We start from the raw sequence: 23,251 nt of genomic DNA on the forward strand, positions 1-23,251 counted from the left end.
AAAAAAACAAAAACAACTCATCTTGTTTTTTTTAAACATGTGCAGGGACAGGAGAAAGTTGCCTCTTCAGAGTCAGGGAAATGGCTCAATGGTTCCACCAATGGCACTGCTTGGTCCCCCTAGCGGGACCCTAGAGGTATGACCCCCCAAACAAGACCTTTTTTGGGACTTCATGGAATCCTATTGCACTCATTATATAATTAACATGGTGCTTAATTTAATGGGTTTGTTTTCCCTTTCTTTTGGTAAAAAAACAAATTACAATTTTTTTCCTTTTTGTTTTAGAAAAAGGCATACTAACAGGCTGGCTTCTGCTTACAAAATACTTGAAAAGAATATGTTAATTTTAGAGTTGAAGCTCCTTTTCTGCATGATGTTCCTACAAGAAGGATATAGAAAGGGAGACATCCATTGCTTAAAACAGACTCCAATGATATGTTACAATGTGTGTCATTTACCACAACACCTTACTTCTGATATAAAAAGTATGTTAAAATTGCCAGTGACTTGTCTTTACATTCTAAACACTTGATCCTAGGCCTTTTCCTTCTATAAGTGCTCATTCCATTTTATTGCGCTGTTGTATTTTTCATGCTGCTGGCATTGATGTAAAAACTGTCCAAGTACTGATTACTGTTGAAGTTAAGTCACGGCTATATGGAAACGATTTATCCTCCTTCTCTATTTTCTTTTTTATGTTCATTTGAAATCTCCTAAATAAGGAAGCAACGGGAGAGACTGAACAGACTTTCCCACTCGGAGCCTCGTTCAGCTGAGCTTATCCACATCGTGGGCTACAGATGCGTCCACCTCAAACAGTAATGGCCAACCTGCTCCAACATTTGAAAAATTGAAATCTTAACTGACATCAAGATAAGGCACAGGAACTATTCACAGGGCTTTTAAAAATTGCCCTGAGTAAAGGAAAAAGGAGAGTAGTCTTTTTTTTAATCTTAGTCTCATTTGATCTGATCTGATAAATCAAATCAAATTTTAGGGCTGGAGCGATAGCACAGCGGGTAGGGCGTTCGCCTTACAAGCGGCCAACATGGCCGACCCGAGTTCGATTCCTCCGCCCCTCTCGGAGAGCCCAGCAAGCTACCGAGAGTATTCGATATGCCAGACACAGTAACAACAAAGTCTCCAATGGAGACGTTACTGGGCCCGCTCGAGCAAAAATCGACGATCAACGGGAGGGCCTTTACTTTACTTTACTTTTAGTCTCATTTAGCAGTTTTTATTTGGAGATAAAAAAAAAAGTTAAGTTCTCATTCTGGGAAAGTTCTACAACTGAAGAACAGATTGGAGAGGCAAGCAGGGAGGCAGTGATAAAAGGCTATTTTAATCGTGTAGCCAAAGCAGAACTGCGGTGATCAGAATGAGGAAGAGAAGTTAGCAGCAGATGAATACAAATATATATTTGCTCGAGCGGGCCCAGTAACGTCTCCATTGGAGACTTTGTTGTTACTGTGTCAGGCATATCGAATACTCTCGGTAGCTTGCCGGGCTCTCCGAGAGGGGCAGAGGAATCGAACTCGGGTTGGCCATGTTGGCTGCTTGTAAGGCGAACGCCCTACCCGCTGTGCTATCGCTCCAGCCCACAAATATATATATATATATATATATATATATATATATATGTATGTATGAGTTCAAATCCAAGGAATCCTGAGGCTGGAGAGAGAGAACACAGGAGAGATGCCTCCATGACACCACCAGGGATAGTCCCCCCTCAAAGCCACCAAGCTTAACTGGGGAGGCCCACATCCTCAGTACTGAATCATCTGGGCTGGCTGGCCGAGCATTTTGTGGGAACGGTCCCTAGGCTACCTGAGCAGTAAAAGAAAAGGGGAGAAATGAAACAGAACTAAGGAGATGATATAGTGGGCCAGCGCACATACTCTGCACACAGAAGCCAGGTTCAATCCCTGACACTGCATGGATCTCATTTGAGCACCGCCAGATGTGACCCCATACAGACACCAACCAAAAATTACAAAGAAATCAGTGATGACATACATGGGAGGTGAGGAAGAGAGGCATCAGAGGTTACAGCCACAACTTTATTTCCTTGTCTAAATGGACAATGATGCAATCACTGATAGAAATCACAGAAAGATTATGGGAGTTAGATATATTTCGTTGCTTTTGTGTCTTTGTCTTCCAACAGAAAACAGTGTATGTCTCTGTATCTAGATGCAGGGACTTAGGACATTCAGATGGAAAAGGTCCATCAGGCAGGTGTTGAGTTATTACACTGAGGCTCGCTATGGTCAAGAGGCAAGTGGCTCAGGGGCAGAGTGCAGGTATCATGTGGTGAGGCCCTGAATTCAATTCCAGCAGCATGAAAATATAACAGCGCAATGAAATGGAATGAGCACTTATAGAAGGAAAAGGCCTAGGATCAAGTTCAGAATGTAAAGACAAGTCACTGGCAATTTTAACATACTAAAGGGAAGCAAGATCACTCCAAAATCACAACTTTCCTCCTCAGCTCTACCCTTATGCCACATATATAGCCAATCTGGGCAATTACATGTTCATACACACAAACACAGAAATAATGAAACACAGAGGCAATCTTTGTGGGGGAGAGGGGCAGAGTTTGCACCACACCCAGTGATGCTCAGAACTTACTCCTGGCTTTGCATTTGGGAATTACTCCTGGCAGTGCTCAGGGGATCATATGCGAGGCCAGGGATCGAACCCAGGGCTGTCCACGTGCAAGGCAAGCACCCTACCTACAGTACTATCGCTCTGGCTCAGGACTTTGATATTCCAAAATCTTGATAATCCAAGATTTTGATATGACAAAATCTTATTTGCTGTATGCAGAGAGAGATCAGATCACTTCTAGGCAGGGATTTCAACATGGACGTGATCCTCCTCCCAGTGCCAGTGTTAAAATAAGATTTTGTTTCAGAGATGCTCTTTTTTTTTTTAAGTTTAGGAAATGTGTTTACAATTGTGTGGACATTTATGATCTTGGTGTGTAGTTTTCTAACCTCGCTTCAGAGTTTCAATATAAGCTACAAGACATACATTTGCTTCACTCAATCACCTACTTGCCCTGCACTTTGTATTAGTAGCAACAAGTGGCAAACGGAATCAAACAAATATCCCCAGCTCAGGAACAAAAGCGTGTGTGCAGCTGACGTGCTGGCAGCCCCTGTACCCACAGTCAAGCCCACTCACCACTGGAGCAGGACCTAAGGTCAGAGATGATTCTAGCTTTACCTACAACATGTTTTTAAAAGCACACGTAGGGCCCGGAGTCATATCACAGCAGGTAGAAGGAGATATACGTTTCTATATTTAAAAGTATACATTAAAGTAGGGAGTGAGGGGCTGGAACAATAGCTCAGCCGATACAGCATTTGCCTTGCACGCGGCCAACCCAGGCTCGATTCCCAGCATCCCAGATGGTCCTCTGAGCACTGCCAGGAGTAACTCCTGAGTGAAGAGCCAGGAGTAAGCCCTGTGCATTGCCGGGTGTGACCCAAACAACAACAACAACAACAAAAAAGTAGGGAGTGAATTTACAAAACTGTTGCTGTAGTTAAAATTACACACATACAGTTATAGAAAAATGAGTTCTAATAGAATATATGAAAAATGAGAGGCCAGAGCAATAAGATCGAGGGTAAGGCAACTGCCTGTCACAAGGCTGACGGGGGCTTAATCCCTGACACCACATAAGGTTCCCCTAAGCCCTACCAAGAGTAAATGATCCCTGAGCCACGAATAAGCTGAGCACTTTTGAGTGTGGTTCCCCCAAAAAAAATAAAAGAAAGAAAATTAAAAATATATACTATTAGTGGCTGAATTAAGTTATATTTTAAAATTTTTTACTGGTTCTTTTAATACTGTAATTTTACAAATAAAAAAACAGCTTATAAAATCATTTTGGGCACATCAAGCATTTTATTTCTTGAATGAAATCTGAAGCCAAATTTCTCACTGATAATGGTAGCTATATAGATCCTAAAGATCTGAATTCTGTCCCTGCTACGTACTTCTATATTAAACTGCCTTAAGTGATATTACTTAGTTTTTCACATGCTGAGATCTTCACATTTTGAAATGTGAAGCTCTCTAATAATCCTAAAACAGCTATAAAAAAATGAGGCACCCAGAAAAAGAAACAATTTTGATGGCATCTGACTCTTTGATAATTTCATGTTCACTTTACCCTCTCCCCTTCTGGAATTATCCATTTATCTTCCAAGAACATTATCAAGCATAATGAAAGGAACACAGACACTGGAGATCATCGGTCACAATTCAAGCCTGTATTTCACTTATTTCACAATTGTTAAATCCCTCCCTGGAGAAGTTTGTGTTCTCTCCCCTCTTCCTCTCCCCCCTTTCTCAAACCTCTTTCAATAAAAATATTTTTGCTTCACTTTATTTAACTTATTTATTTTTGCTGCATTTCTACCCATTCCAGGATCTTTTGTTTGTTTGGGGGCCACACCTGGTGGCGCTAAGGGCTTACTCCTGGCTCTGTTCAGGTAACATTCTTGGCAGGGTTCAGGGTATCATATGTGGTGCTGTGGATCAAACCTGGGTTGGCTGTGTGCAAAGCAAGCGCCCTACTCACTGCACTATCACTTCGCCCCACCAGGAACTTTTTAAAGCACTTAAAACAAAAGGAATAAAACAAAGCTCTTATCATTATGAATAAACAAACAAAAATGTCTGCAGTGATGTTTGTTCAGAAGGAGAAGGAAAATCAAATAAAGTACAAAGGGCCCTTAGAACAAAGAACTGATATTCTGGACAATCTCTATAATCGGGTGATACAGCTACCAAGTCCTAAAAGGATAAGGAAAAGGGCCATAGTGACACTTGGGGACAAACGTTTCAAGTAGAAGAAATGATAAGCACAAGGGTCGCTGTAGTAGGAGAAGCTCAGAATGTTAAAAATTAGTGAAGGGACCAGTGGGAGGCTTAAGCTATGAGAATGTCTCAAAAGAACCAACCATCTAAGATGACATCAGAACAGTGTTGACATCAAATCACGCATGGCTCAGTGGATTACTGAGCTGGAGTTCCTACCTACAGGGAAACCTTCACAGAATTCTAAACAAGGATTAACATCATTCGTTACGTCCTAAAAGAATTGCTCTGGTTTGTGGAGAAAAACTGACGCAACAATATCTGAGAGAGTAACAGCAAAGATATTGATTTGGAGGTTACTACAGTAGCACCAGTAAGACACAACAGTTTATATAGGAAGAGAGTGACAGTGACGGTAACTGTCACCAGGATTCTAGATATATTTTTGAAAAGTCGACTCAACAAGATTCAATATAAATTAAGAAAAAGCCAGTAACAACTCAATAGTTTTGAGTTGGCGAGGACAGTTAAATGGAGGTTATCTCTGAATACACAGATGCTCTTGTGAAGAAACCAAGCCCACCTCTTCGGAAATCGCACAAAATTCCTGGCATAAAACTGAAGGGCAAAAATAGGCTGACAGCTTCTACTCACCATTTGCAGATTGTATCATATTCCCAGATTTTTGGACTTCATCAAATTTTGTAAAAATCACATTCAACCTGTGTAGAAAATACATACATTTATATGTATACATACCATCATGCATCATTATTTATAGAAAACTATGTAAAACACTAACTTGAACCTGAATCTTTTAACCCTAAAATCATATCCCCACCCTAATAACAAAAAGTAATCACAATAGTATTAAACAATAGTAAACAATAATAAAGCTCTTAGGATGGTCCAAATACTGGCAAAGGGCTAGTCACAAAGATCTCAATCCTCGAAACAACAAATATATAAAATTAATAAAGGATCAATACAATTAAGATGACCAAAAATGGGTGAAATTGCCAGTCAGACATATAAATAAATATACAGTGTGCTTTAAAACACTGTATTAAACTGAGTACTTTACACAAAATGCATACATTAACAAAGTGTCTTTTTCTCAGTTTCTAAACACAGATTGTTAATTTCTTTTTTTTTTTTTCTTTTTGGGTCACACCCGGCGATGCACAGGAGTTACTTCTGGTTCATGCACTCAGGAATTACTCCTGGCGGTGCTCGGGGGACCATATGGGATGCTGGGAATGGAACCCGGGTCGGCTGCGTGCAAGGCAAACGCCCTCCCCGCTGTGCTATTGCTCCAGCCCCAGATTGTCAATTTCTTAAATCGAGAGTTTCAAAATGTACTGTATTACAACACAAAGGCTTCTCAGTGACTTATGCTAAATTCCAAAGAGCTATAATTTCTCTAGAAACAAACATTGTGACTGAATGATCTTCAGCTTCACAAATCTGAATGACATTTTCTATTAATGAATCATTTTCACTTTTGACATTACAATTGAAGCAAAAGCTCTTGATCTGGCTAATATATTCCATCCTAGTGAACCAAAAGTGAGAGGAAAACGGGGGGGGGGGGGGGCGATTAAAAAAAAAGACGTTCCTAGGAAAGATTCATGTGTACAGTGGAATAAGCCTGCTAGTAGAAACGTCAACGAAATCCTCTTGCAATTTAACCTATTTCAGAGACATGACAAATTTCAGAGGCCAGACAAATTAAAAATGTGCAGTTTCTTCCAAGTTATCCATCATGAAAATTCTAGTCTAGTCAAATACAGGTGCCTTTTCTCACAACCAGAATGGAAGCTCCCTGTGTAGGGTGGAAACCTACCCAATGTCAGAATATGATATTCGGTACACACGGACAGCACATCACGTAGGGACAATTATATCCCAGCATGAGAACGCCAACACCTCAGTCTTGTCCCTATCCTCCCTACAAGGAAACTGCAGTTATTCACGTTCTGGTCTTAATGAATGGATTGCCCTGAGTTGGACAGATGCTAAGTGTGTGGAGCACCACTAGAACTTGTACTTCTTTATAGCCCATCCTTCTAAACCTATAAAAGTCCTCAGAAGCCATCTCAGAACTGTTACATGTACCCCCATCAATTAATCCAAGTTGACATCAGCTGCAAGTCAGTCTGTCTCCTTGGGATCTGTGAAACATCGCTCACTTGCAAATCCAGGTGACTCAAGATCTGCAAAGATGCTTAGAAGCAATTTCTGATGATCGTTCCATTACCTTCCTTTTCGCAAAAAGAAAGAAAAAAAAAGATCTAGAATAGTGTGACAAGCCCCCAAGTAATTTCATGACTCTGGATGCTAAGACATGTCCGGTCCGAGTAACCATTTCACTGAGTCATAGCCAAACCCACTGAAGTGAACACACTCGCATATGTGCAAGTAAGTGCCTGGAAAATATTTCTAGTCTGGCTATTTCTGAAATTACTGGAAGGAGATGTTTATTCTGTTCATGGAACAAAAGGGAAAAGTCTGTAGACTATGTAAGATAGTGTCTATTTACACTACCTGCAACTGGCAAGTATGAGAACAATGAAAAGAAGTTTGGTGACACATACATGTGGATTCAGAATCCCTCAACTCTCACACTCCTGTGTTATTCCAAGTCAACACCACCCTATCAAATGGAGGTTTGTAACAGGAACTAGCTGCGACCCTGTTTGATTGATTCTCCACAACAAGTGATCTCCTGAGCACTGATGGAGATGAACCAAAACATATGTGCGCGCGCACACACACACACACACACACACACACACACACACACACAAAACTAACACCCTGAAAAGTCAAGTAAATTGGTTTTGTTACAGTTTTACACCAACAAAACATTCACTATAAATAATTTTTACCTGCTAGCTTTAATGATCATAGAAAATGCCTGTCTTGAGAACAGAATTTGCCTAAACCTAACCCCAACGAACTTTAAACATCCAAAAGAACAGGTAACTAATCATTACCATCCAATCACCATTTCCTCAGATGAACAAAAACTAACATGGATCTTTGGACCAGGGACACTGCTCAATAGACAAATCAAATTATTTTCTGGAATACACAACTGCACTGACCACTTGGAGTCACATAATGCAAGGCCCAGCATTTCCCTAACAATGGCATCATTCTTTCAAAATACCATTGTTTGGACATATCCTGGACAAAATGAAGGCATTAGCCAGTCTTTGATTCTCACAGTACTGGATCTTGCTAAATGTCATGCAATGAATATAAAGAAACATGAGGTTCCCACATCTTTCATCAGAATAAAGTCTTAAGAACTCAGAACTAAGTTCGCTAAGCACAGTGTTCGCCAGAGCTTTATAATAGTGGTGGCAAACTATGCAGTTCCGTTGTCCTAGATGAATAACGCACCATTTTTTTCTTTTTGTTTTGTTTTTTTGTGCGTCACACCTGACGATGCACAGGGGTTACTCCTGGCTCTGCACTCAAGAATTAACTCCTGGCGGTGCTCAGGGGACCTTACAGGATGCTGGGGATTTGAACCCGGGTTGGCCACGTGCAAGTGCAAGGCAAATGCCCTACCCGCTGTGCTATCGCTCCAGTGCCTATAATGCACCATTTGAGTCAGAACTTTTAGAAAGAATTTTAAGTATCTGGATATTGCATAAATCTTCATTCCTATTGATAGAGGCCTAAATGTTTGTGTTACTTTTTTTCAAATAAGTTTTTTGTTTGTCGGTTTTTCAGAAAAGGAGGACAGTCATGGAAAGAACGAGAGTATGGGTAAGAGTGATGTACAGTGGGTAGGGTGCTTGCCGTGCACAGGGTTGGCTCAGGTTCCATCTCTGGCACCCTATGTGATCCTTAAGCACTGCCAGGAGTGATCCTTAGGCACAGAGCCAAGAGTAATCACCTAGACCCCCCCGCATGTGGCCCAACCCTGCCCACACAGAGGGGAAAAAAAAAGAACAGGAGTCGAGCTGCAGCTCTAGTTTTAACTGCCTTTGGGATCTTATTCAAATCAATTCTCAGAGTTGCTGGAGTGGAGGTGGGGGTGTGGTATAACCCTCACAGGCACCAAGTCCACCTCTAGGGTTTAAAAATTCATTAGGCGGGGCCAGAGCCATAGTACAGGGGGTAAGGCGGTTGCCTTCCTTGCATGTGGCCCACCCACATTCGAGCTCTACATCCCTTGAGCATTGCCAGGATTAACTCCTGACTGGAAAGCCAGGAGTAGCCCCTGAGCACTGCCGGGTGTGACCTCTCAAAGTGAAAATAAGTAAGTAAATAAATAAATAAATATGCATTAGGCAGTCTTGAAATTTCCAAAGTATAGTCACATTCCAATTATGATTAGTATAGCAAAAGGACCCAAAAAATAGTAGTAATAGTACAAAAAAAAAAAGTACCAAAGGGAAAGGTGCTGGGCTGAAGTCAAAAGGAAACCAGGCACCAGCTTTCTAAACCCTCTCTGGGTGAGTCACACAGGTGTGCTAAGGTCTCCCAGAAATTCTTACAGGATGTGGGCCCTGGTTCTATCCCTAGTACCATCTGGTCCCCCAACAGTGCTGGGAGTGACCCCCCCACTGCGCTGGAAGAAGTCCCTGAACATTGCCAGGTGTGGCTCAACAGCTCCTCCTGCTCTCTCTGTTATTAATAATAATATAGTAGTAATAGGGCTGGAGCGATAGCACAGCGGTAGGGCGTTTGCCTTGCTCAAGGCCGGCTGGCCGAGCCAGGTTCGATTCCTCCGCGATTCCTCTGCCCCTCTCGGAGAGCCCGGCAAGCTACTGAGCCTGGGCAAGCTCCCTGTAATGTATTTGATATGCCAAACACAGTAACAACAAGTCTCACAATGGAGACATTACTGGGCCCACTCGAGCAAATTGATGAACAATGGGAGGACAGTGCTACAGTAATAATAACAATAATAATAATAAAAGAATCTGAAGGGACAGAGCTTCCACTGGGACGTTCATCCTCTGGGAGCACTTGGGCTCAGCACAGAGCCAGTGTGGGCCAGTGAGCTGCTGGGATCCACTCTGTGAAAACTCCACGGTCACGGACACAAGGCAGGCCCGGGTTGCGGGCTCAGGCCTTTGGAGCTGTCCTCTACTCACGTCTCTAATTTCAGCTTCACCATGTCATTTCCCTGTGCCCATTCGCTTGCTTGTAGGAACCTTCAAACTCCACGGTGTCAGGTGGCCCGTTCATGACCTGGGGCCACCAGGAGCTCTGAGCATACTGGAGGCCTTCCGGAGCTACAGAGTGTCTCACCCGCGCAACACCTGTGTCCTAACAATGCCACTGATGTCACAACTGAACAGCCTCTGCCACCCCTCCCCCACCTCAGCTGTGTCCCCCAACCCCTCCAGCTTATGAGGAACTGTGGTCCTTAAATATGCATTTCTGCTTGGAGTTTTCTCACCAAGTATTCAAAGACCAAAAGGCTGAGAGACAAAGACAGAATTTAAAAATAAAAAAGAGACCTCTAGTTCCGGTTTCCCAGATTGTCTTTCAGTCTAAATTAAAAAAAAAAAGGGGCAAAAAGGGCAGTGTTATTCCTAATTTTCCTGCCTTGAGTCAATAAGACAAAGTCTAAGTCATGAAAGTTAGATATGACTACAAAATAGTAGCCTATTTGCATACTCAATGGAACCCTGACTTGAAGACAAGGGATCCATCCCTTCCAATATGAGAAATGGCCGTCAAAACAGGAGTCCTATGTATTTCCTATTCTAGCCTGTATCTAGATACTCACTATTCCAAAAACTCTGTACCATGGAGTAGCACTGTCTATAGCACTGTCCTCCCATTGTTCATCGATTTGCTCAAGCAGGCCCAGTAACGTCTCCATTGTGAGACTTCTTGTTACTGTGTTTGGCATATCAAATACGTCACGGGGAGCTTGCCAGGCTTTGCCGTGCGGGCGAGATACTCTCGGTAGCTTGCCGGGCTCTCCGAAGGGGGCGGAGCAATCAAACTCAGGTTGGCCATGTCAGCCGCATGCAAGGCAAACACCCTACCTCTGTGCCATGCAGTAGAGACCCTAAAAGGAGAATTTGAACAAAAGGGTTCCAATATTTTTTTTATGAAAACCATAAGATTTTGGATTTCTGATACTTTATTAATTAAATCTGGAGGGATTTCTGCCAAGAGCCGGATAATTACGAGATTGGCTTCTGTGCGTCTGGTGCCATGGCCGTGCCGGAGAGCCGCCCGTGGCGGGGCAACTCAAGGGTTCCAATCTTTGTCATGACTCTTACTAAGGGCTTAAAGCTGCTTAAGTCAGTTTAAGTCTCTGGGCTGCGCTGTTTTCACAGACACACAGACGGGCTCCCAAAAGCTGCTCTGAGTCTAGTCCAACTTTCCATAACTTGCCGGGATTTTCATAGCACTGTGTCTCTTAAAGGGTGGGGTGGGACACACTTGATTTTACTCTGAGGTGTCTCTTTCATGGTTAAAGTGATAGGCATCCAATTGTTCTTTGTTTTCTTAGAAATTCTGGCAGCAGAGACATCTGTGGACTCCCACTGCCTTGAATTTGTGAAAATGCGCTACTTTCTCAATATTGAGACTGGCATCTAGGAACAGAAAAATGAAAACATCTCTCATTTTAAAGAGGTCTTTCAGAATTACTCTATGTCTCAATACAGACTCGTTGTGTGAAGGTTTCATTCATTCTAACAAAATCTATTTACTTATTTTGGTTTGGGGAATCACATTCAGCATGCTTAGAACTTACTTTGGGCTCTGAGCTCAGAGACAGATCACTCCTACTGAGACTCAAGGACTATATGGGGATTGAACCCAGGTTGGCCACGTGCAAGGCAAGCATCCTACCGGCTAGATTATCACTCCAGGCCCCAAACAAAATATTCTAAGCAACTATTCTATACAAGCCAAAGAACTCTGTGAACCAAAAGAATGCCAAACATTTCCATATTGCTTGCATTAAATATACTTCTGGCATCTTTAAAATACAGCATGGGGAAAAAAAATATATAGCATGGGACCTGGCTAGAGATGTGACAGAGATGGGACTCAGACAGAAATAGGATGGGGGGACCTGGACAAGATCCAACCAAACATTATCTAAGGAAAATTACAACAAATTAAGTCGTGCAATTCAAGATATTGAATAAAAAAAAGAGGAGGGAAAGAACAGAAGAGAGGAAAAACAGCTGAACTCACCGAGACTGTGGTAATCCTTTTTTACTGAGATCTGCCCTCACACGTTCTCCTACATGTCTGTAAATTTCCACTAAGCTGTTTATTGCTGCGTCCCGAACCTAGAGGAAAAAGAAGAGAACTTAGTGCTGCTCAGTGTCACTCCATAGCACTTCCTGCTGGGACCCAAAGACTACACAGCACCTCAACTCTGTCACCAATTTATTAGTGCAGCTATGAATAGCATCCCTTATTTGCACTGTACTGGATAAAGCCATGTTGAACTTTTCACTCTATGGGTACAATTCCCAAGAAGAGAAAACTTTAGGTCCCAACGCTGTGTCCATGTTAAAATACATATCCCTTGGTTCTTTTTATTCTTCAAAGACCTGTCAGGAAACTCATCTTCCCAAAATGGGAAACACTACAATGATTGTACTACAAATAAAACATCTTTAAAGCATTAAATACTTAAACAAAAATGAAATGGTCAGTGCAGATTATAAAGAGCTCCATATTCAAGATGCCCAGAGTTCTAAACACGAAAAAGTAAGAGAACTCCATAAGTCCTAGTTATAATCATACATAAATACAGGGCAGAATGTAGTAAATATTACCTAAATAAGAATACAAAGATTGGGCCAAAGAAATAGTATAGCAGTAAGGCGCTTGCCTTGCATGTAGCCAACCCCAGTTCAATCCCTGGTAACACACGGTCCTCTGAGCACCACCAGGTGTGGCCCAAAATTTTAAAAATTAAAAAAAACACACACACGCAAAGATTTAATACCACCATTAAGGGAGGGCATAAAAACATAAACTAATACCAAGAAATGTTTCATGGAAGAGGAGAGAATGTGCTTAGACCAGCATTTTACCAGACAGGTTCTGGTTCTGCAAGGAAAGCACAGCTGCATCCATAAGCTTCAAGAAGAACAAGCTCTTGACCAAACACAAAACCAAGCTAGAAAGCAAAATAAACAAGTCCCAAATGAGAGGAAAAAACAAAAACAGCGTGGGGAAATTTGAGTATGGACTCTGTATATCCAATGTTATCACTGTATCAATCACGAATTTCTTGGATGTGAAAATGACATGTGGTTATACCAAAATATGTGTGTGATTAGGAGACACACCAAAATATCTAGGGATTAAAATACCATAGCTGTAAGGTAATTCTGGACAGCTTCAAGAAAAACACATTACTTCTCTATGTGCATTCACATGTACAGATTTACAGAAAGCTAGAAAACAATGACAAGATGCTAACTGGTGAAAACGGGAATCTGCTCTATTATTCTTCACTTTCTCCTCTAAGTTTAAAACTTTTCAAGTGAAAGACAGGAAGAAAATAGACACTGCCAAGGCTAGTTATGGAGGTAGGAGTAGGGCGAAGTAGAGAGGGATGGGGAAAGAGGCAAAAGTGATTCAAGGTTATCACATAATTTTAGATTTGGCCTCAAGCAATCTGAGGTCTGGGCTTGAAACCGAAGAATCAAAAATCAAAGAAACAAAGAATAGAAAGGAAAAAAGAAGGTGCAACACAAGCAAAATATCCCATTCTAAATACTTCCGTGACAGTACGACACAGGGCAAGTGACCATTTTCCCCCTTTAGATAGAAAAAAGGCAAATACCAAGCCATATTATCTTTTTACCAAAAGCTTACACTATAGATAACTGCATCCACCAAATTTATGTTGAACCCCTCAGTCTCAATGTGACTGAATTTTGAAACAAGGCCTGTAAGATTAAGGCCCTCCCGTTGATCGTCGATTTGCTCGAGCGGGCCCAGTAACGTCTCCATTGGAGACTTTGTTGTTACTGTGTCTGGCATATCGAATACATCACGGGGAGCTTGCCAGGCTCTGCTGTGCGGGCGAGATACTCTCGGTAGCTTGCCGGGCTCTCCGAGAGGGACGGAGGAATCGAACTCGGCCATGTTGGCTGCGTGCAAGGCAAACGCCCTACCGCTGTGCTATCGCTCCAAGGCTTTTAAAGTTAGATGAGACCATAATAGTGAGGGTCTGACAGGAAAAAGATTCTTTGTTATGTTTTGGGGGGGGGGGCACACCCAGTGATACTCTGGGGCTACTTCTGGCTCTGTGCTCAGGAATCACTTCTGGCGGGCTCCGGAGAAGCCTAAGGAATGAGAGGGATCAAACCTAGGTCAGCTGAGTACGAGGCAAAAGTTCCGCCAGCTATACCGTTGCTCCAGCCCCTTCTCCCCTTCTTATAGGGTTTCATCGTACAGCGCTCAGGCCGTACTAGGGAGCAGTATGTGGTGGTGGACATGCACTGCTGGAACTCAAACTCAGAGCAAGGTATGTGCTCTACCTGAGTCATATCCCCAGCCTCAAAACGACTATTTCTCTAGATAATAATGCACACCAAAGGGCGTGTGCCATTCTCCTCACATACGCAAGTGTGGGGTAAAGCGCTCAGTGAGGTGGGGGCTGTCTGCAGGCTGGCAAAGAAGCTGTCCCCTAACCCCACCCATGTAATGTCTATGAGCCCCACCTTACAGCCCCCCGGAACTGAGAAGAAAATACTGCCATCTTTTAAGTCACCCAACCTATCAGTCATCTATGACATGATTTTACAGCAACTAAGCTCACTCACCCAGATTTTGTTTATTTTTGAAGAGAATTTCTCATGGCCGGGAACAATTCTGTGTCCAAATGTACTTATGTTACAAAGGAGTGTCTACTCCTCTAGCATCCTGAGTGTCAGGAATAAGTGTGGCACCTGTTTACATCCCAGTGGTGTATTTGTTCCAAACCAATCACATCTCTACTTCCTGGGGGAGGTGAAGGAGGGGGTGGGGGGCCGAGGCTCAAACCCACGGGATCTACAATTGAGCTCCGTTTCCAGCCTGAACCAGTCCCATCTTTAAAGAGTGATTAGTCCTCCCAGTTGCTACTTAGAAAATTCAGCGTCATAGGGTGTAGGTGACCGAGTGGAGCAATTGCTAGCGTTAGAACCAGAAAAGTTGGAGCTGGAACAATAGCATAGTGGGTACGGCATTTGCCTTGCGCACGGTCGATTCTCAGCATCCCATATGGCCCCCCGAGCACTGCCAGGAGTAATTCCTGAGTGCATGAGCCAGGAGTAACCCCTGTGCAATCTAGGTGTGACCCAAAAAAAAAAAAAATCAAAAAAGTAAATTTGAGCATTGACTTGGCCACTTAGCAAAAATGCAACCTTGCATGAAAATCTTCAAACTCCGAAGCATAATCTGTTCCTCTTGCCTAAGCTGAATGTTCGAGACCAGAAGACAGGAGCAGGGGACTGGTACAAATGGCACGGGTATGGGCCCCGGGCAGATGAACAGGAAATGCGGAAGCTCAGCAAAGAGTCTCCACCTCAGAGTACCGGGGATGTGACACATTCAGTCTTTCAAGACACTTGGACTCCAAAGGTGAAATGAAAACACTTATGTACCATGGGCCCCCACACACACGGTTCCCATGACAGCTGGAAGCACATGCTTTGTGTGAATCCCTCCTGCCCTTTGGGCGAAGGCTGGTGGGGCTCCCCACATCAGGGGTGGGGACCTTTGGACACTGGCCCCGGACTCTGGACCAGCAGCTAAAAACAACCATTGACCTGCTTCATTTTTCGACAAACATCCTTTGCCTTGTAGGTAATTTATCCTACAGGTTGTGAAAGCGCGAGGGGCAAAGGCCGGTTGAGGGGATTAGCGCCCTCTGACCCCGGACTCTCAGGAGACCAGATTCTCCTCAGCACTACTCTGCTCTATGCTCGAGTAAGAAGGGAAGATCCAGCAGGGCAGCTCAGCCCAGACTGCAGGGACAATGTCATACTCGCGGGGACACACCACCCAGTGGCTTCCGAACTGCCTGTGCCCACCCCCAGGGCTGACTGTAGGGAAGAGCCCAACATTTCAGGCCACTGGGACTGGGAAAGAGAAGCCCCCCCCCACCCCCACCCCGCCAGGCCTGAGCTGGACGCTGTCCAGGGCCTGCGGTGGCTCTCTGTCCTTCCCGCTGGCGCAGAGTGGGATGCGGGCACTGGAAGGCTGGCCACGTCCTGGGGCCCATGACAGGTGAGCAGCCAGGCCGGGTGCTGAGCATCCATCTCTCACCACGGGCCCTACCACCCTCTTCACTGTAGCACAATGCAGCCATGAGGTGGGGTCAGAAGAAAGCGCTCCCTCAGAACCCAAATGTCAAGGGAGACTTCCCTTCCCAGGGGTGGGGGTGTGGACAGGGGCACCTGTAAGTCAGCTGCACATCCCCACCGGAGACCGGCACAGGCGCCAGTCAGCTTTGCAGGAAGGAAGGAGCCACAAGGCCCAGTGCAGCCGCCTCCTTGCAGCCCACCTTCCCTGTCTGAGGTTTCAGTGGAACCTCCTCCACCCATGAGCACGGGCGCAAGCACAGCCTGGGGCCGGCCACGGGGAGAAATGAGAACAAGGACAATCTCAGACTGCTGAAAAAATGATCTGGGGTTTCGAAGATGAGTTATCAGACTCCTGAGCAATTTACACTGGCCAAGAGAGGCAATGCTCATGGGCAGCCTCCGGCGGGCTGACGAGACACAGAGCTGGAATTCAGGGCTCAGTCATGAAATCTGCATGTAAGCGATCAACATGCAAAGTATCATGCTTAGTGAAAAGAGTCAGAAAGAGAGGGACAGACATAGAAGGATTGCAGTCATTTGTGGAATATAAGGTAACAGAATGGAAAACTAACACCCAAGGATAGTAGAGATAAGGACCAGGAGGATTGCTCCACAGCTTGGAATCCGGCCTCACATGCTGGGGGAAAAGGCATCTCAGCTAGAGAAGGGACCACCAAATAAAGGGTGCTTGGAGGGCCCGCTCGGGATGGGAGACGCGTGCTGAAAGTAGACTACAGACCGAACACAGTGGCCACTTACTACCTGCACTGCAAACCACAACACCCTAAAGGAGTAAGGGAGTAAAAGGGAATGTGCCTGCCACAGAGGAGGGAGCAAGGTGGGGGGATGAGGGGAGGGTGTGGTGGGAGGGATACTGGGAACATTGGTGGTGAAGAATGAACACTGGTAGAAGGATGGGTACTTGATCACTGTATGACTGAAACGTAAACATGAAAGTTTGTAAGTCTGTAACTGTACCTCATAGTGATGGAGGGAGGGAGGGAGAGAGGGAGTGAGGGAGGGAGGGGGGGGGAGGGAGGAAGGAAGGAAGGAAGGAAGGAAGGAAGGAAGGAAGGAAGGAAGGAAGGAAGGAAGGAAGTTAGTTAATTCAGAGCTCTAGAACACCAGACACTTCCTGTGGTGTGGGATGTCTCAGGCTGCCACATGTCCTGAAGACACAGCCTCCATGTCAGTAAACACAGTCCTCCCCTGAACTACCAGCAGCACAGGAGGCTACTCTCCGCAGAGAAGGCCATCCCCTGGGGCTGGAGAGAAAGTTCCCTGCAAATGGCAAACCCAGATTTTGTTTTGTTTTGTCGGGAATAATTCCGGAGTGCAGAGCCAGGAGCAACTCTTGAGCATTACGGGGTGTGAACAAGAAAACAACAAATGGAAGGGGAGGAGAGGGGAGTAGGGTCTAATTTCCCTCAAAGACAAAACAAAACAAAAGGATAAACAGAGGACACTGATAAACGGAAGGTCACTCTGGTGGTGGGACAGGTGTTGGGACACTGAATGTCTGAAATGACTGTATTATGAATAACTTTGTAAACTGTCACTGTCCTCCCATTGTTCATCAATTTTCTCAAGTGGGCCCAGTAACGTCTCCATTTTGAGACTTTGCTGTCACTGTGTCTGGCATATCGAATACGTCACGGGGAGCTTGCCAGGCTCTGCCATGCGGGCGAGATACTCTCGGTAGCTTGCCGGGCTCTCCGAGAGGGGCGGAGGAATCGAACTCGGGTCGGCCATGTTGGCTGCGTGCAAGGCAAACAAACGCCCTACCCGCTGTGCTATTGCTCCAGCCCAACTTTGTAAACTACCGTGTTTAAATAAAACTTTACAGAATCAAAAAAGCGAAGAACATAAAAAAATTAAGTGAAATGATGCCTAACATTTGTTTGCAAAGAATCTAAAACTTGCTTCAAAGTAATGGGGTGGAGAGAAAAAAATAAACGAATGGAAAACTGGCTTTGTCTTAGTTTCTGAGCTGGGCTGGGTGACAGATACAGGGGGCTGCATTCTGACATTTTGAGACCTGAAGTTCGTGCTTCTGTAGATGCCTGAGCCTTTCAAGAAGCCAAAGGTGTCAAGAGAAGAGGAAGGCAGAGAACGCCAAGCCTTCTGCGACCAGGCCTGCCTGGCACCAGGGGTCCTGCTGTTCTACCTATGCCAGGCTCGCAAGGGAGCAATACAGGCCAGGCTTCTTCCCATGCTTAGACAGACAAGAGGTCTCTGGGACCACACTGAGCCCCTCCCGAGCCTGAAGTCCTCCTGGTGCTCTTCATTCGGAGTTGGGTTTTTCCATTTGCTTAGAGCGGCAAGTCTTCGCACCCACACCCATGGGCCAGCCCGAGCAGTCTTCCAGGCTCTACGCCAGTCCAACACTGAAATGATTCTGATCTTCTCTGCGGGGGAGTTCGACTCACACCAAGTGCAAGGGCCCTCAGTGTCAGGGCGGCCGGGAGGGCTGGGGAAGGACTCTCGACCCACAGCTGCGGAGGAGGAGAGCTGGGGCTGACCACAGCATGGGACCAAGTGCACTAACAGCACTGTCCAGTCCAGCCTTCCCCATCCCCAGTCTGAGCCCTAGCCGCCCACAGGAAGTCACCCCAACAGCGATGGGGTGTCCGCTTCACCCCGGGCAGTCCTGGGACGACAAAGAGAAGCATGTCCAACTCCTGGCCTTCGAGGTTAAAAGACTAGTGCTCAAGACTGACGAGAAAACTCCAAGGAGGGAAAGCCTGAATGCAAAGGGCCCGAGAGGGCCAAGTCGCCGGCCAAGTACCAGAGAGTGGGGTGGCGGCTTCCTGACAGGTGGGGTTCTGGGAGCTGTGGACTGAATGTACACGCAGCATTCCTCAGGCAGTTGTGAGTACACAGTCCTTGCTGTGGAATCTTCGGGCTATAAATAAACCCTGTTAGGGTCCGTGGAAGACGGCCCACAGAGCGCCAGTCTCCTCACAGGTCCTGCAAGTCTATCCGCCTCACCTGCCTGGACCTGAGCCTGGGAACTAGGAATAAATCACCTCAGTGAGCAGCGCCCGCTTTTCTGCTTGACATAAGGGCACCAGCAGCAGTGGCAGCCCGGACTTGTGACAGCTAGAAAGGACTTCTCTCTCACACAGAAAACCAAAATACAGACAAGATCCAAAACACCAGGGGGGGAGGGGGGTGCGGCCGGGCAAAGTAAAAAATCATCCATTTAATAAGAAAGCATTGGTTTTTTTTACATTTTATTTGGATGGGGCAGGATGTGGATTGGATTCTACCCGGCAGTGCTCAGGGCTTACTCCTGGCTCTGTGCTCAGGGTTCACTCCTAATGGGGCTAAGGGTCCCTATGTGATGCCAAGGATTGAAATGGGGTGAGTTCACACCAGGCAAGCACCTTGCCCTCTGTACTCCCTCTCCAGCCCAAAGAAAGCTGAAGCTAATGTTGACCATAAAAGCAAGACTCAGCAATAATAACAGGAAGAAGAAGAAGGAGGAGGAGGAGGAGGAGGAGGAGGAGGAGGAGGAGGAGGAGGAGGAGAAGGAGAAGGAGAAGGAGAAGGAGAAGGAGAAGGAGAAGAAGAAGAAGGAGAAGAAGAAGAAGAAGAAGAAGAAGAAGAAGAAGAAGAAGAAGAAGAAGAAGAAGAAGAAGAAGAAGAAGGAGGAGGAGGAGAGTGTGTGTGTGTGTGTGTGTGTGTGTGTGTGTGTGTGTGTGTGTGTATTTTATATCTTCTATGTTAAACATTTTCCACGAAGGCTGGATAAGAAGAGTGCACAGAGGGATATGGGAACATGCCAGGGAGACCCAGAACAACAGTGAGCCAGCAAGATCGAAGATGGGAGAGAAAAGGGAAGGGAGGCAGGAGCCCAGCATCAGACAGAAGGGGAGAAAATGTAGCTGGAACTAGGGGCAAAGCAATGCATGAGTGGAGAGAATAGAAAGGGCTCGGACCACAGCCTCGGAAGTAGATGCAAGGCAAGACCAACTCACACACACATCCCAGTAAACCAAGACTTGCAATGAGATGCCTGTTTACCACTTTTGTAGGTCTGTTCCCATTTTGGCCCTTTTACAGAGGACTGTGTTTCCCCAGTGTGGGTGAGCTAACAAGATAAAAACACTCGGTGAGAATCGGAATGAGATAAAGCAAGAGAAGTGGCTGAGGAGCTGCCTGGAAAAGTTCCCAGAAATGGGAGCTGATCCCAGAAGGCCAACAGCACCCCCCTTCCACTGAGGGACTGGGGCATTTGGGGCGAGCGGGCGGGGGCTGGGAGGGAAAGGGGGTTGCTTATCAAATAAAATGCACATAAATTGGCATACCCACTTCTAAAGGGGGAGTTCGAGGAGTTTCCAGTGAAAGATACCAGTGGGGCCACCAAAGAGAGTGAACAGGAACATTCCAGTTGCCTGAGAAGAGTCCTCAGGCCCTTTCCAATCAACGCCACCCCCACAGTGGGCAACCTCTGGCCTGCTCCCGCTCCGGGCAGGGAAGAGGGACTGCAGGGACAGTGTCTGGGAGCAGCCTGGATGACATCACTTTATAGGCTAGTGATGCCTCGTCCTCTACAGGGCCCAGACTGGCCAGCACACTTACCTGGGCATCTTAGAAATGCTCATGGGCGGTATCTTAAGCAACCATCACTCTATGGCAAGCACATACTGGAAGTTCCATCCCCCACACCTCCCATCAGGCCCTCCCAGAATCCCCAAAGGCCTCATCGTGGTCTATAGCCATTCGGTTCCTCCTACCTCAAAATGCACTCACCTGGCTATTGGGATCTCCAAGTAAGTTACATATATGTGGCACTATCTTGTTTAGTGTTAAAGTATGTGCTCCAGAGCTGGGGAGGAGAAAAAAAAAAAAGGATTGTTTTATTATTGGTGGGAAAGAAAGACACTTCCCTGCAGGGAAAGCAAGACAACTTTCCTCTCTACCTCAGGGTCCTGGGGCCACCTCCCACCAAGGCTCTCTCCCTCCCATCTGAATACACACACACACACACACACACACACACTCACACACACATACATCCCACCACGACAGCTTCTTTGTAGAGTGCAAAATCTTGAGGGCCCTCTCACTGCCAGGCCATCCCCCCCTTCCCCCCAGGCACTTGAGGGTCTCTGCAGTCTGGTCCCACCCCTTTGATGCCAAGCCAAAGCCTAGATGTCCCCACATTCCTGCATGCCTCACTTACGACGGTCTCAGCACAATGACCCCAGCCCCATCCCGTCCCTCTCTGCCCAACTCATTCATCACAGCCAACGCAAGTGCCTGGCGGATTCGCATCACATTCTCCACCCACACGTCTCTCAGCTCCAGGGAGGAATGAGAGTAACTGCTGAATGGGGACAGCTGAAAGAGTCCTGGCTGGACCCCACCTCGATGCTGCCCTCTCACTCCTTTCAGCTCCTCACCATCAAAAGTGCTAGTGTCAGTAGCCAGAGTCTTGGTGCACCACCTTTCACTGACAATCTGATTACTCCCTTAGGATAAACTTTTGGGAGGGGAAACTACTATGATTCAAGGCTAGAAACGGTTCATGAAATGGTAACTAATCAATAGCATGGAAATGGCTAACACATTAACAGTGAAAATTTTCAAAGTAATTAAAGCAATCGAACACCAATTTTGGTTTAAAAAAAAATAAAAGTAGGGGCCAGAGCAAGAGTATAGCAGGCAGCGCACCTGCCTTGTACAGAGTCCCCTGAACCTCCCCAAGAGTGATTCCCAGATGCGGAGCCACCAGTAACCCCGAGCATCGCCAGGTGTGGCCCCCAAAGAAAACAAAACTCAAATAAAACCTTACAGGATAGAAAAAAAAAATACGATCCATGTTAAGAGTGACTATCTGTGGGTGACATGTATAAATATTACTACTTCATAATCATTAACAGTAATATGTAATTTGTTTGATTTTGTTTTGGGGCAACACCTGACAGTGCTCAGGGGTCAATCCCAGTGGTGCTCAGGGGACCATGGTCTAAAGATCAAATAAAGGCCTCCCACTTACAAGAGCAAGCACTCAGTCTATGAGCTATCTCTCTAACCCGATCTATCTAACACTATCTAATATATGTATGTATATACATATATATATTTTTTGAGGGGATGTCATAATCAAAGGTGCTCAGGGTTTACTCCTGGCTCGGTCTGTGCTCAGGGATCACTCCTGACAAGGCTCAGAGGAACATATATTGTGCTGGGGATCAAACCTTGGTCAGCTGCATGCAGGTGAGTGCCTGACCCATTGCACTATCTCTCCAGCTCCTACTGCCTAATTTTTTAACGCATCTCCCTCCCATAAGCTTATGAAAAAGGTTCAACATCAACACCCATAAGACAAATACAAATTAAAACTAAAAAAAGAGTTATCACTGTAAAAATACTGAAATGGCTAGAATAAAAAAACAGTGTTAAGTCAACACTAGCCAAAATGTAAAGAAGCTAAATGATACTTAACAATGATGGTGCAACTATAAAATGGTAAAATAAAACAAAACCCTGGAAAACAGCTTACGGTCTTTTAAAAATTAAGATGGGGATCTGGAGAAATATTACAGGAAGAAAAGTCCTAGCATCACACGTGGCTGACACTGGTTTAATCCCTGACACTACATGTGGTCACCCAAACACCCCAAGGGGATACTCCTGAGCATAAAGCCAGGAACAGCCCCTGAGCACTGTGGGGCGTGGCCCAAAAACCAAATAAAATTAAGTAAATAAAATTAAAAAACAGGGGCCAGCGAGGCTTCTCAACACTCTTAGTTCTGCCTGCTTTGCATGCAGGAGACCCAGGTTTAAGTCCCGGCAATATCTGGTCCCTGAGCTGCACCGAGAAGGACCCCCAAGCACCGAGCTGAGAATAGCTTCTGAGCAGTGCCAGGCACAACCAAACCACAAATTAAACGGGGGCCAGAGAGATGGTTCAACAGGACTGACTGTATATGTGCGTACTCGGAGACAAGAGTTTGATCCCTGGCACTGAGGAAATCATGAATGAATGAAAAAAAGCCAGTCTCAGAGACTTGCATCCTATGTGATTCCATTTATATAACATTCTTGTTTCTTTGTTTTTGTTTTGGGGCCATACCCGGCAG

General features: G+C 45.4%; 1 protein-coding gene across 24 annotated transcripts in view; it reads right to left on the reverse strand.

The window, feature by feature from the left end:
- CLASP1 (cytoplasmic linker associated protein 1) overlaps positions 1-23,251 on the reverse strand; it is a 376,782-nt gene that overhangs the window by 266,429 nt on the left and 87,102 nt on the right. For all 24 annotated transcript variants that reach the window (XR_008791890.1, XM_056110448.1, XM_056110468.1 and 21 more), the window contains exons 6-8: positions 20,916-20,991; positions 12,037-12,134; positions 5,497-5,564 (exon numbers count right to left, since the gene is read on the reverse strand). Coding sequence is in view for 23 of the 24 variants with exons in the window: in XM_056110448.1 (XP_055966423.1) it covers positions 5,497-5,564; positions 12,037-12,134; positions 20,916-20,991 (242 nt within the window). In the remaining variant the exon portion in view is untranslated. The remainder of the gene's footprint in view (positions 1-5,496; positions 5,565-12,036; positions 12,135-20,915; positions 20,992-23,251) is intronic.

The sequence above is a fragment of the Sorex fumeus genome, unplaced genomic scaffold (assembly GCF_029834395.1).
Source record: "Sorex fumeus unplaced genomic scaffold, SorFum_2.1 ptg000009l, whole genome shotgun sequence".
NCBI lineage: Eukaryota > Metazoa > Chordata > Mammalia > Eulipotyphla > Soricidae > Sorex > Sorex fumeus.